The 13,539-nt window shown below is 41.0% G+C and overlaps 1 protein-coding gene across 1 annotated transcript; it reads left to right on the top strand.

Annotated features, from left to right (window-relative positions):
- The first annotated feature begins 370 nt into the window (after positions 1 to 370).
- Positions 371 to 4,525, top strand: LOC131604543 (uncharacterized). The gene is made up of 4 exons (XM_058876976.1): positions 371 to 1,207; positions 1,586 to 1,972; positions 3,053 to 3,066; positions 3,340 to 4,525. Exons 1-4 carry the CDS (start codon positions 371 to 373, stop codon positions 4,523 to 4,525), a joined length of 2,424 nt encoding a protein of 807 aa, XP_058732959.1.
- Positions 4,526 to 13,539: the final 9,014 nt, after the last annotated feature.

The raw sequence follows: 13,539 nt of genomic DNA, 5'->3' as shown, positions 1-13,539 counted from the left end.
AGTAGCTCAAGTTGAGCCAACTACCTCCGTTGTTTGTGAAATATGTAGTGGGCCACATTTTGCTATGCATTGTGTGGCAACACAAGAATAGGTGGAACAGATTCATATGTTAAGGCAAAACAATCCATATGCCAATACATATAATCCAGGATGGAAAAATCATCCTAACTTTGCATGGAAGGATCAACAAGGAAACTTTCAAAAGCAAGGATCAACCCAGTTCCAAGTTCCAGCTCAGATGCAACAATACAGACCTCCACAATAACAACCTCCATATCATCAACAGTTCCAGCACCACCCACAACAGTTCCAAACTCAAGGTCAACAACAGGTACCGAAGAAAGCAGATTGGGAAATTGCTTTTGAAAAGATGGCCGCCCACAATTCTCAATTCCAAGAGGAAACTAGGAGCACTCTTAGGAACACAGGAGCTTCAATCAAAAATCTGGAGATTCAAATGAGTCAGATTGCACAACAAATGACCAACACTCAACCACAGGGCACCTTACCAAGTGCCACGGTTACTAATCCCAGAGACAACAATCATGTGAACGCTGTGATAACAAGGAGCAATAAATCGAAGGAATCACATGAGAAAAATTCTGATGAAGAGGATATGTTGATTGAAGTAGATGTGGAGATTAAAGAAAATGAGGTAGTAAGAAAAGAGGTCACAGGCGAAGAAGGAGTAGTCAAAGAAAAAGTTGCTACACCTAAACCAGCAGTTAGACTTCTTTTCCCCACAAGGAATAAGAAGAAAGAACAACATGAGAAAAACTTCGAAAAGTTTTTAGAGATGTTCAAGAAACTTGAGCTAAATATTCCATTCTTAGAGGCACTGGAGCAAATGCCTACATATGCGAAGTTCATGAAGGATATCATTTCAAAGAAGCGAACAATCGACAGTGACCCGATTATTCTAACTGAAACTTGCAGTGCTATTTTGCAGGGAATGAAGATCCCAGTTAAAAAGAGAGATCGAGGTTCAGTAACGATTCCATGCACAATTGGTGATAGATCTTTCAAGAAAGCTTTAATCGATTTGGGGGAAAGTGTGAGTCTTATGCCTTTATCCATTTACAAAAGATTGGGAATAGGTAAATTACAAGATACTCGTATGACACTTCAGTTTGCTGACCAATCCGTTAAAAGACCCTACGGAGTGGTAGAAGATGTGTTGGTGAAAATCGACAAGTTCGTGTTTCCGGTAGATTTTGTTATTCTAGAGATGCCCGAAGATGAAGAGATACCAATCATTTTGGGAAGACCTTTTCTGGAAACCGGGAGATGCTTGATCGATATAGAAGAGGGTACAATGACTTTGAAAGTTTATGATGACGAATTGAAGATTGATGTGAGAAACACTATGAAGTACAAGGATGATGTTGCCACGAGTCAACACATTGAGGTAATTGAGCAAATTTGTGATGAAGAAAATTCTTTGACAACACAGAAGCTACCTTTGGAAAGAGTTCTGAGTTTATCAATCTTCGAAGAGGAAGAAATAATTGACAAAAAGGACAGTGAAGTTTTAGCCATGATGGAAACATCATTTGTAAAAAATTCTCAACACAACCGATGATAGGATCTAAGGCAACCTTTAGTGGAAGGAGGTAAAGACGAACCAAAGAAGGGGGCTGAACTGAAACAATTACCAGAGAACCTGAAATACGTCTTTTTAGACACTGAAAGTAAGTGCCCGGCTATCATAAGTTCTCACCTTGAATTCCTTCAAGAGGATAAGCTTGTCAAAGTCCTTAAAAAGCATAAAAGTGCTCTTGGATGGTCAATTGAAGACTTGAAAGGAATAAGCCCAACACTTTGCATGTATAAAATCTTAATGGAAGATGATCACAAACCGGTTGTCCAACCTCAACGACGACTAAATCCAGCGATGAAGGAAGTGGTTAGAAAGGAGGTGGTAAAACTCTTGGACGCAGGGATGATCTATCTAATATCTGACAGTTCATGGGTAAGTCCAGTGCATGTGGTGCCTAAGAAAGGTGGAACTACGGTAATCAAGAATGAAAAGAATGAGTTGATTCCCACAAGAACAGTTACAGGGTGGAGAGTCTGTATAGATTACCGAAGATTGAATCTAGCAACTAGAAAAGATCATTTCCCGCTACCTTTCATCGACCAGATGTTAGAAAGGTTGACGGGTCACGACTATTATTGTTTCCTCGATGGATACTCGGGGTATAATCAGATAGCTGTTGCCATAGAAGACCAAGAGAAGACCGCATTTACATGCCCTTTTGGTATTTTCGCCTACAGAAGAATGCCATTCGGGTTATGTAATGCCCCAGCCACATTTCAGAGATGCATGCAATCTATTTTTGCAGATATGCTTGAGAAACATATGGAAGTATTCATGGACGATTTCTCGGTTTTTGGTAAGTCTTTTGATAATTGTTTGACTAACCTTGCTCTTGTTTTAGAAAGATGCCAACAAACCAACTTAATCCTTAACTGGGAGAAGTGCCATTTCATGGTACGTGAAGGTATAGTTTTGGGTCACAAAATTTCTCACAAAGGAATAGAAGTTGACCAAGCGAAGATAGAAGTCATAGCGAAATTGCCTCCACCCATGAACGAAAAAGGTATTCGAAGTTTCTTAGGACACGCGGGTTTTTACCGTAGGTTCATAAGAGATTTCTCCAAAATTGCAAAACCATTAACTACACTGTTAGTTAAAGACAAAGCCTTCGTTTTCGATAAAGAGTGTGCCATAGCATTTGATACTATAAAGCAAAAATTAGTGTCGGCACCAATTGTTGTAGCCCCGGATTGGTCTCTACCTTTTGAGATCATGTGTGATGCCAGTGACATTGCAGTTGGGGCGGTTCTAGGACAACGTAGAGAAAAGCTATTACATGTTATTTACTACGCAAGTCATGTGCTGAACCCTACACAGATGAACTATGCAACTACTGAGAAGGAGTTGCTAGCGGTTGTTTATGCCTTTGATAAGTTCAGGCAATATCTGTTGGGTTCTAGAGTCATTGTTTATACTGACCATGCTGCTTTGAAGTATCTTTTTGCCAAACAGGATTCTAAACCAAGGTTGCTAAGATGGATCTTGCTCCTTCAGGAGTTTGATGTGTAGATTCGTGACAAGAAAGGGTCTGAAAACACTGTAGCCGACCACTTGTCTCGCATGTCACCTATTGAAGAAATTGAAGATACGCGCCCAATAAAGGACGAGTTTGTTGATGAACATATCCTCGCTGTTATTGGTGTGCCTTGGTTCGCAGACTATGCGAACTATTTGGTAGGTGGAATAATACCTGACGATTTTGACTATAACCGTAGAAAAAAGTTTTTACATGATTGCAGGTTCTACTTGTGGGATGATCCGTTTTTATACAAGAAGGGTCTCGATGGATTAATAAGAAGATGTGTACCCGAGGAGGAACAACGGGATGTGCTAAAAGCATGCCACGACTCCGAATATGGAGGACATTTCAGCGGTGATAGAACAGCTGCAAAAGTTTTACAATCTGGTTTATATTGGCCCACGTTATTCAAAGACGCCCAAAGTATTGTGAAAGAATGCGACAGGTGTCAGAGAACGGGGAATATTTCAAAAAGGAATCAGATGCCTCAGAAGGGTATACTGGAGGTGGAATTGTTTGATGTGTGGGGGATTGATTTCGTGGGACCTTTCCCACCATCCTTTGGGAAGAACTACATTCTTGTAGCTGTGGATTACGTTTCTAAGTGGGTAGAAGCAGTAGCTTTACCTACAAATGACGCTAAGGTGGTAGTGAACTTCCTAAAGAACAATATTTTCTCAAGATTAGGGGTTCCCAGAGCACTCATAAGCGATGAAGGCACCCATTTCTTGAACACGTTGATGGAGAATTTGCTGAAGAAGTACAATGTTAAGCACAAGATTGCAACTGCTTATCATCCTCAGACCAGTGGTCAAGTAGAGGTTTCGAACAGACAAATCAAGCAGATTCTCGAAAAGACTGTCAGCGCTTCGAGAAAGGATTGGTCTCTTAAGCTTGAAGATGCACTATGGGCATACAAAACAACATTCAAAACGCCTATAGGTATGTCCCCGTATCAGTTGGTTTATGGTAAAGCGTGTCATTTACCACTCGAACTTGAGCACAAGGCGTTTTGGGCCACCAAATTCCTTAATTATGATATTGTGAAAGCTGGAGAGTCCCGAATTCTTCAACTCCATGAATTAGAAGAATTTCGGAATCAATCCTATGAGAATGCCAAAATTTATAAAGAAACAACAAAGAAATGGCATGATCAAAAGATTCAGAAGAAAGAATTTTGGGAAGGGCAACTGGTGCTGTTGTTCAACTCCAGATTAAAATTATTTCCTGGGATGTTAAAGTCAAGATGGTCGGGACCTTTTGTAGTGCACAAAGTATTTCCTACAGGGGCTATTGAGCTCAGGAATAATAACAATGGAGACACCTTCAAAGTGAATGGCCAAAGGTTGAAACCATACAATCCTGGACAAGGAGCTATCACACTCGAACACGTTCATCTCGCATGATGAGATGAGCGACCGTCGAGCCATGCGACGTTAAACGCAGCGCTTCGTGGGAGGCAACCCACGGGTTCACTAATACTTTTTATTTTGTTTTGTTAGTGTGTGTATGTTTTATGCAGGAGTGGGGAGGGGAGATCACCAAAAAGAAAAATGTGTGAAGAAAGGCACAAAGAAATTAAGAGGAGAAGTGCAACAGCACACTCAAACACGGCCGCCCGTGCTCCAGCACACGGCCCGTGCGGGGTCTGAGAAGCAGCCCCATACAAAAAACAGGGGAAAAGCACGGCCGCCCGTGCTCCAGCACACGGCCCGTGCTGACAAGAAACCTCCTTCACACAAAAAACCAGAGAGGACACACGGCCACCCGTGCGTGGGAGCACGGCCCGTGTGTCTGTGCGCAGATTTGAAAAAAAAATAGAATCTTGGGAGGAATTCTGATTTTTTGTGGGCCCCACGCATTTTAAAACACCTTTTTAATATAAACATCTCAGCATCTTCATCTTCCTCCTCACAAAAACCCTACTCTCCTCCAAACCTCCATATCTCCATCAATCTTCAACCTCACTTTTCTCCATCATCAAAGCTCCGAATCCACTTCTTCTTTCACAAAAGTTGGGCCGTTTTTCGCCCTGTACACAGTGACGGTAATCTTTTTCCGTTTCTCCAACTTTCAATTTTCGCTAATTTTTCAGGTACCCATTATGCCCCCAAAGAAAGCTGACAGAGGAAAGGCCGTTGTTGTCGAATCCTCAAGGCCCAAACAAAGAGTTCGCCGAACACCGAATGCACACAACATCATTTTTGAAAAGGATGAGCATGTCCAAAGGTACAAGACTCTCTTGACTAGGAAGCTTGTTTCCACTAGGTATGCGTGTGATACCACTATGAATACATTAGGAATCCTAGATGATGTGACACAAATGTTTAATAATTTAGGGATTCTTGAATTCATGCACAATGATGCACCCACATACGAGCGCATTACTTTAGAATTTCTAAGCTCTGTGGAATTTAATTTGGAAAAAAACTGGACTGGGCACTCTTTTGAATATTTTGGTACTCTAACCTTTCGGCTTTATAATGAGGATCACTCTATGTCTGTAATTCAACTTGGACAATGCCTCCGGTTACCTTTAGTGGGACACGGGGCAGTGCCAAATGAGTTTTCTGCTTCTTCTTTTTGGTCATCTATTACAGGTTTACCACAATATGAAGCCCGAACCGCTAAGGCCTCTTGGATCCAGAACCCATGCTTTCGTTATGCACAAAAGGGGTAGGCTTTTGCTTTGTTCGGGCGAGGTGACAGCACAGGTGTCGCAACAAAAAGAGAGCTCTATCTTCTGTATGCTATGGTTAATGAGGAACCAGTGAATGTGGCTGCGTTTGCGGCAGATCATTTAGGTACCATGGGGCGTGCCAGTTCAGGTGGTATTTATGTAGGAGGAATGATTACTCAAATTGCTGAATGGTGTGGATACCGGCCAGTAATGGATGGTGAGACCCCGTTGCAAGCATTGCACAAAATTGATCTAAATGCTCTGTGCACACAAGGGATGCTCGAACCATCTCGAAATGGCCACATGTTTGTAAGCCGGTCTCGCAAATTGTTACGATTACCGAATTCTGAAAAAACTAATGTTGATAATAGTGTGAATTGGTTATATACTGACGTTAACCCAGAGGAAGCACGAGATGATGTTGTGTATGCAGATGAGGCAATGGACGAGGATGCACCAAGGAGGGAGAGGGCTGCTCCCCGTACTAGGACCTCACGTCATCAAGGTGAGGGATCCTCTTCTGCTGGCTGGACACCTTTAGATGTCGAGCAATTCCGTGCCGAACAAACTCGCCAAGGTGTAGAGATTGAGAGAATTGTGACAGAGCAACTCCGTCAAGGGGTTGCCATTGATGATATCCAACGAATGATGCAGCAGATGATGTTGCATTTTCCACCTCAGCACCCGCCTCCGCAGTAGACTGTGAGTCCTTTCCGCACTGAGGCTGAAACATTGGGGAAATGTTCAATTTAGGTGGGGGAGGGGTCCTTTTCGTTTGTTTCTGTTTTAATTATCTAGTTTTTGTTTCCTTTGTTTTTGTTTTTTTTTTGTGGCTTTGTGTGGTATGTTTTTGTTTTTTTTCTTCTTTGTTTGTTACAAGATTGATTGACAACCACCGAATAACTGATGCAACTATAGCAAGTGGATGAGAGATACAACCTAAACTTGTTTCTTCAAGGCACCCTGGAAGTTGATGTCATCGGAGAAAAGTACATGTTGGACGCATCGTGTCGCTACTAGATTGAAAAGAGTGGATGGCACTTGAACCAAAAAGAAATTGTATGACACTAGGAGTAGTCTGAAACCTGCAAGCTAATTTATCCAACATGGTGAGGTATATTAGAACCAAATAATGCGAATTCATCATGAGGGCATCCAGGTATGACTTTATCACTCTGGTTTTGCGTTTATTCTGCTGACACACTATGATATGAGGACACACACTGAGGCACTTGCTTGTTTACCCATGAGCCTTCACAACCACCTTTGATAATTCTTATCCGTTGTAAACCCTTTTGAGCCATATCCCTTTGTTTGTTTTACCACATAAATTAACCCGAAGCCAAACTATCCGTACCCTTGCTCGGTATTCATGTTGCATTGTTTTCTTTTTAATTTGTGCAAAAATAATAAGTTTGGGGTCAATCATGTAGAAGAGGCAAGGGCAAACGAAAAGTGAGACATTTAGATGTCATATAAAAAAAAAGAGCAAAAGCACTTGCCTAAACAAATAGACTCGAGAACAAGAAAAAACATCCAGATCAAAAAGAATGGGTTGATGAGTCTAAGGATATAGATCCCTTGAAAAAAAAAATTTCTCATGCATAACAAAAGAAAAAAAGAGAGAAGAGAAAACACACGACGGGAATATCGAGCCACAAACCATTAGTACACCTCTTTCTTTGTCTATCCCACCGTACCTAAGCTCCGTTACATCCGAAAAAGACCACAAATAGTGTGTGAACTCTGTCTGTGCAGTGAAAGTAGAATATATTCGAAGCTAAGAGCTGATATTGCATGTCTTGGTTAATGAGTGAAACACTTTAACCACGAGAGACTTGGTGAGATTGTGAGAAAGCTTGCAGGTGAAGGGATACTCTGATGTGAAAATGCGATAGAAGATTGGTGTAATGTGCTGGAAGCTTGATCAAGAAGGTAGAAGCACTATGCGAATAACATCGGTGACATTGAGGAAGTAAGAATCTAGGGTGACCTCTATAAATGTCTCTTGCATCACTTGAGGACAAGCAATGAGATAAGTTTGGGGTTGTGATCGGTCACCATTTTCATGTAATTTGTATCATGCATTCGGTCCATATCTATCAATCTGGTAACACTTTGGTGTGAGTTTCGTAGAAAAATGTTTAAGTTCTTGCTTTTTGTTTGTTTGTTCTTTTCATTGTTGGTTTTATCTATTTATTTAAGTTATTTAGATTCTTTTTATGCCGTTTGGTTAGTTGTGTACAAGTTGCAGGTTTGAACAAAGCATCTTGAGTGCCAAAGCATCAAGGAAGAAGGAAGAGCAAGAGAAAGATGAAAAATCACAAGTCTGGGGTCAAACACGGCCGGCCGTGCTTCAGCACACGACCCGTGTCAGAACACAGAGCAAAGCCAATAGAAATTCCAGGGGGGCAACACGGCCGCCCGTGTGCTTGAGCACGACCCGTGTTGGTGGCCTGCATCTGCCAATAGAAATTCTAGGGGGCCAACATGGCCGCCCGTGTGCCTGAGCACGGCCCGTGTTGGCAGGCGCGTGAATGACCATTATTTGGGTCTTGTGACACTCAAACTTATTCCAGGGGCACTTTTGACTTTGTACTACTAAAAGCTTGTATGGAGACTATTTAGGTTTATGTTTTAAGTTATTTTAAAAACTTTTTGGATCGTACGAAAGAATTCCAGAAGAGAGCAAGATAGCGTTATCAAGGTTGTGGAAGACGAAGAGATTCAACGGTGGACACCATTGAAGATCAGAGTTCTCCTAATCTTTTGTAAATGTCTAAACTTTCTGATTTTGGTTTCTTGAATATTATGAGAGGCTAAACCCCCCATTTCCAGGGGGGTGTCCCTAATTTTTATTGTAATGACTATGATCTACGTATTTCTTTAATCAAGTATTCATGTTTTGAAATTTAATTGTTTAATGTTTTTATGCTTTCTTTGTCGGCCAAACAAGGATTGATCTATGGTTAACGATCTGTAGGACTACGGTTGTTAAGGTTTTTAAACAATTAAATCTTAGGGTTATCACCTAGGACTAGGGATACCGTAAGGTTATTTGAATATTCTTGATCATTTATATCTTTGGTTCACAAACCTTTGTTTCTAAGGACTTAGGCAATAGGATTGCAAACCAAAAGGTTTTCACTAAGGACTTAGGAAAACATCCTTAAGAACAAATAGTTACATTTCATGAACTTGTTGAAGAGATATGTTTTTACAAAGTCATTATAAGGCAAATCATACACCTAACCTGGCATTACTCTACAATTATACTAAAAAGCTCAAAATCTACTTTCAGCTTATTTATTTTAACTCTATTATTTCAATATTAGAAAAATACCCCTATGATATTTTGTTTAATTGACTCCTTATAATAATTTGTATTTCCCACGCAATCCTCGTGATCAATACCTGGGGTAAAACCCATTATTACTACATCGGTGAAAATAGTACACTTGTTATTTTTCCGATCAATCATCACCTTAGTTCAAGGCGGACCAATCTTGTCCCATCATCAGGGGGCACCAGGTCACAACATAGAGAGTTGTCTCAATTTCAAGATCGACGTTCAAAGATTAGTGAAGAGCGGAATGCTATACTTCAAAGATACTAATCCTAACGTCCAAGCAAATCCTTTGCCGCGGAACAAAGAAGCTTCAGTAAATCTGATAGATCAACACCCTAATGTCATTCAAATCTACGACATTCGTCAGATAGGGGAAAATCTCGTCAAAATGCACGCTAGACAAGCTGGGTACGGCCACATACCACCTCACGACTACTTCACATGTGAAATTTGTCCTAAGAATAATCAAGGATGTGATATAGTTCAAGCTGCATTACAAGAGCAAATGGACTTAGGATGGATTCAACACATCCGAGTCAAAACTGAATACGACGTCAACATGGTTCAAGGATGTCCAGGAGAATACAAGATCTACAAAGTCGAAGATCTCGAAGGATCAGTAGTCAGGTTCCATAAAACTTTAAATGGACTTGCCTACTTTGGAACGGATTTCCATCCTTACAGTAGATGCAGAATCTGTCGAAGAAATTCACGAGGATGTTTGCGCGTTCGCAACGATATTCAGAAACTAATGGATGACAATACCATTATAATTCTTGCCAACAGAGAAGATGACGAAGTCTTTACAGTATCTCCTCAAATTAATCAAGTTGAACCAATGCATGTCAAGTATGACAGCAGGAAGACAGCAATTGCTCCGTTAGTCATCTACTTACCAGGTCCTATACCGTATGAGTCCAGCAAGGCTATACCATACAAGTACAATGCAACATTCATTGAAAATGGTAAGGAAATACCATTATCGTCTGTTGTCAACATTGCTAATGTTGGTCGAGTCACTCGAAGTGGACGAGTCTTCAATAGAACAACAGAAAATATGGAGAAGCCGTCGGAAGAAGCACCACATAAGCAAGATAATCATCCTACCAATGTTGTTCAAGCGAAATAAAATGATGAGAATTTTAAATTAATCCAGAGGAGTGAATACAACATTGTAGATCAGCTGCTACATACTCCGTCTAGGATATCTGTTCTCTCCCTACTATTGAGTTTTGAAGCTCATAGGGAAGCTCTACAGAAAGTTTTTGAACAAGCTTTCGTAGAAACCGGTGTTACCGTGGGGCAATTCAACAACATCGTTGCCAATATCTCCGCTGGAACTAACCTGAGTTTCTGTGACGAAGATCTTCCTGAAGAAGGAGTGGACCATAATTTGCAACTCAACATCTCAGTTAGATGCATGGGTGATGTTCTCACAGGAGTCCTGATAGACAATGGATCCTCTCTCAACGTCATGCCCAAATCAATATTGTCAAGATTATCCTTCAAGGATTTCCCGCTAAGGGACAGTCACGTCATCGTCAAAGCATTTGATGGATCAAGGAAGTCAGTTTTTGGAGAAGTAGATCTTCCCATAACTATTGGACCTCATACTTTCAAAATCACTTTCCAAGTTATGGATATCCCGACAGCATACAGTTGTTTGCTAGGTCGCCCATGGATTCATGAGGCTGGGGCAATTACTTCAACACTTCATCAGAAACTGAAGTTCATACGAAATGATAAATTGGTAACCGTATATGGAGAACGAGCTTTGATCGTCAGTAAGCTGTCATCATTCTCCGACATAGAACCAAAAGAAGTCGCTGGCACTAAATTCCAAGCACTTTCCTCGAACAAGGAAAAAGGAAAGGAGAAAGCAGCGTCAATCTCTTCCTACAAAGATGCAATCCAAGTTGTAAAGGATGGCACTACCAGTGGTTGGGGGCACATTGATGTTCCTACCAATAACAAGAACATAACAGGAGTTGGATTCTTTCCAACATCATCAAAGGCTATTCCAGGAATTGAGGTAGTTCTCCCAATCCAAGAAACTTTCCGCAGTGGAGGTTTTCTTCAACCTGTTCAACAAACGGTCAATACCATCGATATGGAAAACACGAATGAAGAGGAATGGCTATCCTATCTTCACAAAGCAGGATATGTCTCCCTACCAGAGTCTGATTCACCTTGCTGTTATCCGACTAAAGGATCTGAAAGTAAGACTCAACCAAGTAGTGACGAAGTTACTAACAACTTCACCACCAGAAGTCATGGTTCATCAGAAGAAGTTCCTCCTATCCCCGAAGAAACCTGGGATACATTGGGAGAACCAAGCGGAAAATTCGACTACATGGTAAAATACTCCACTCCTGAAAGTTCAAAAATCTCTCTTGAAGACATTGTTCCGACTTGATGGAACATTGATTATGAGTACCTTACTCAGCCGAAAGAGATATACAAACCTTGCTATTCATCATCATCAACTGGTGAAGTCATTATTCAGGATTATATCCCCAAGTCACCTTCCGAGGCTACGGATTTAGAGTTCACATACCTAGTCAATGCCATCTTGGGAGAAGAGCAAGACCAAAATACAGAAGAGGATGGTATCGAAAGTGTCTCCGACAACGAGTCTCTCCATTCAGAAGATTGGAAGTTTCCTCAAAAGAAAGTCCGACATACTCCATTTGGAAATGGGTATGCTCACACAGCTCAGTCTGCTGAAGCGGAAGAAGATCGTCTAAGTGTTACAAAGACAGTGGTTGGTAAATCAAGACCTACCACAAGCCAACTCAAGCCTAAGGTGCTAGATTACCTAGTGCACATTGGGGTTCGCCACTATTGGACGGCTGTTGAAGTTTCGACTGTTGTTTGCACTCCTGAGTAGGAACTTTCATCGTTATATTGTCCTCTCCATAGCCCAAGGTGAAGAGATGTTTCATAGGGATTTGCATTTTACTATTTCTTAGGAAAAGGTCCCTCTTTGCTTCGCCCAAAGCAATAGAGTTTTGTTTTATAGGGTCTTTGTTTCAAGAAGTGACTGTCGATAAATAAAAATGTCATTTTGTTCCTTTGTTAGTTTTTCCCTTTTCTTTTTTCGGAAATTGGTAATCCTAAAAAGCACCCTTAAAAAACATCAAAACATTCCATTAACTGCATACACCGAGTCTTCCCTCGTTGTCTAAATAAAAATCATCACACATATGCAGATTAATCATAAAACACCCTGTTGAAACGTATGATCGTATGACTTCTCCAAGCTTTGGGTTTCCTGTATTCGAGGCGGAGGAAGAAGAAGACGAAGAAATATCAAAGGAAATTTCACTCAGTTCATACAATGAGCTTCTAGAGATCGTTAACCTTGGTTCCGATGGAAACAGAAAAGAGGTTAAGATTGGAGTTTCGCTCAGTTCAGAGATCAGAGAGAGTTTGATACAACTGCTCAAAGAATTCTCAAATGTCTTCGCTTGGTCTTATCAAGATATGCCAGGGTTGGATACCAGTATAGTGGAGCATCACTTACCATTGAAACCAGAATGCCCTCCGGTCAAGCAAAAATTGAGAGGAACTCATCCGGAGATGGCCATGAAAATCAAAGACGAAGTTCAAAAGAAAATCAACGCCGGTTTCCTCGTCACTTCAGAATACCCATAGTGGTTAGCTAACATTGTTCTCGTTCCTAAGAAAGACGGAAAACTCCGCATGTGCGTCGACTATAGAGATTTGAACAAAGCTAGCCCTAAGGACGACTTTTCTCTACCACATATTGACATGTTGGTTAACAGTACAGCAAAATCCAAAGTTTTCTCATTCATGGACGGATTTTCGGGATACAACCAAATTAGAATGGCACCTGAAAATATGGAGAAAACAGCTTTCATCACCCCCTGGGAACATTCTGCTACCGCATTATGCCTTTTGGACTAAAGAACGCAGGGGCAACTTATCAAAGAGCCATGACTACACTTTTTCACGACATGATGCATAAGGAAGTGGATGACATGATTGCCAGATCAAAAAATGAGGAAGATCATGTACAGAATCTGACAAAGTTATTTCAACACTTACGGAAATTTTAGCTTCGCCTGAACCCCAACAAGTGTACCTTTGGTGTCTACTCAGGAAAACTCCTTGGTTTCATCGTCAACAAACGAGGAATTGAAGTAGATCCAGACAAAGTCAAGTCAATTCAAGAAATGCCTTCACCCAGAACCGAGAAACAAGTTAGAGGATTTCTTGGACGTTTGAATTACATCTCGAGATTCATATATCTCATGACTGCAACTTGTGCTCCAATTTTCAAACTTCTATGGAAAAATCAAAGTTGCGTCTGGACAGACGATTGTAAGAAAGCGTTCGACAGCATTAAGGAATATCTGCTCGAACCA

Source organism: Vicia villosa, linkage group LG5, assembly GCF_029867415.1.
Source record: "Vicia villosa cultivar HV-30 ecotype Madison, WI linkage group LG5, Vvil1.0, whole genome shotgun sequence".
Taxonomy (NCBI): Eukaryota; Viridiplantae; Streptophyta; class Magnoliopsida; order Fabales; family Fabaceae; genus Vicia; species Vicia villosa.
Note: the sequence above shows the minus strand (reverse complement) of the source record. Positions and strands in the feature narration are given on the sequence as shown.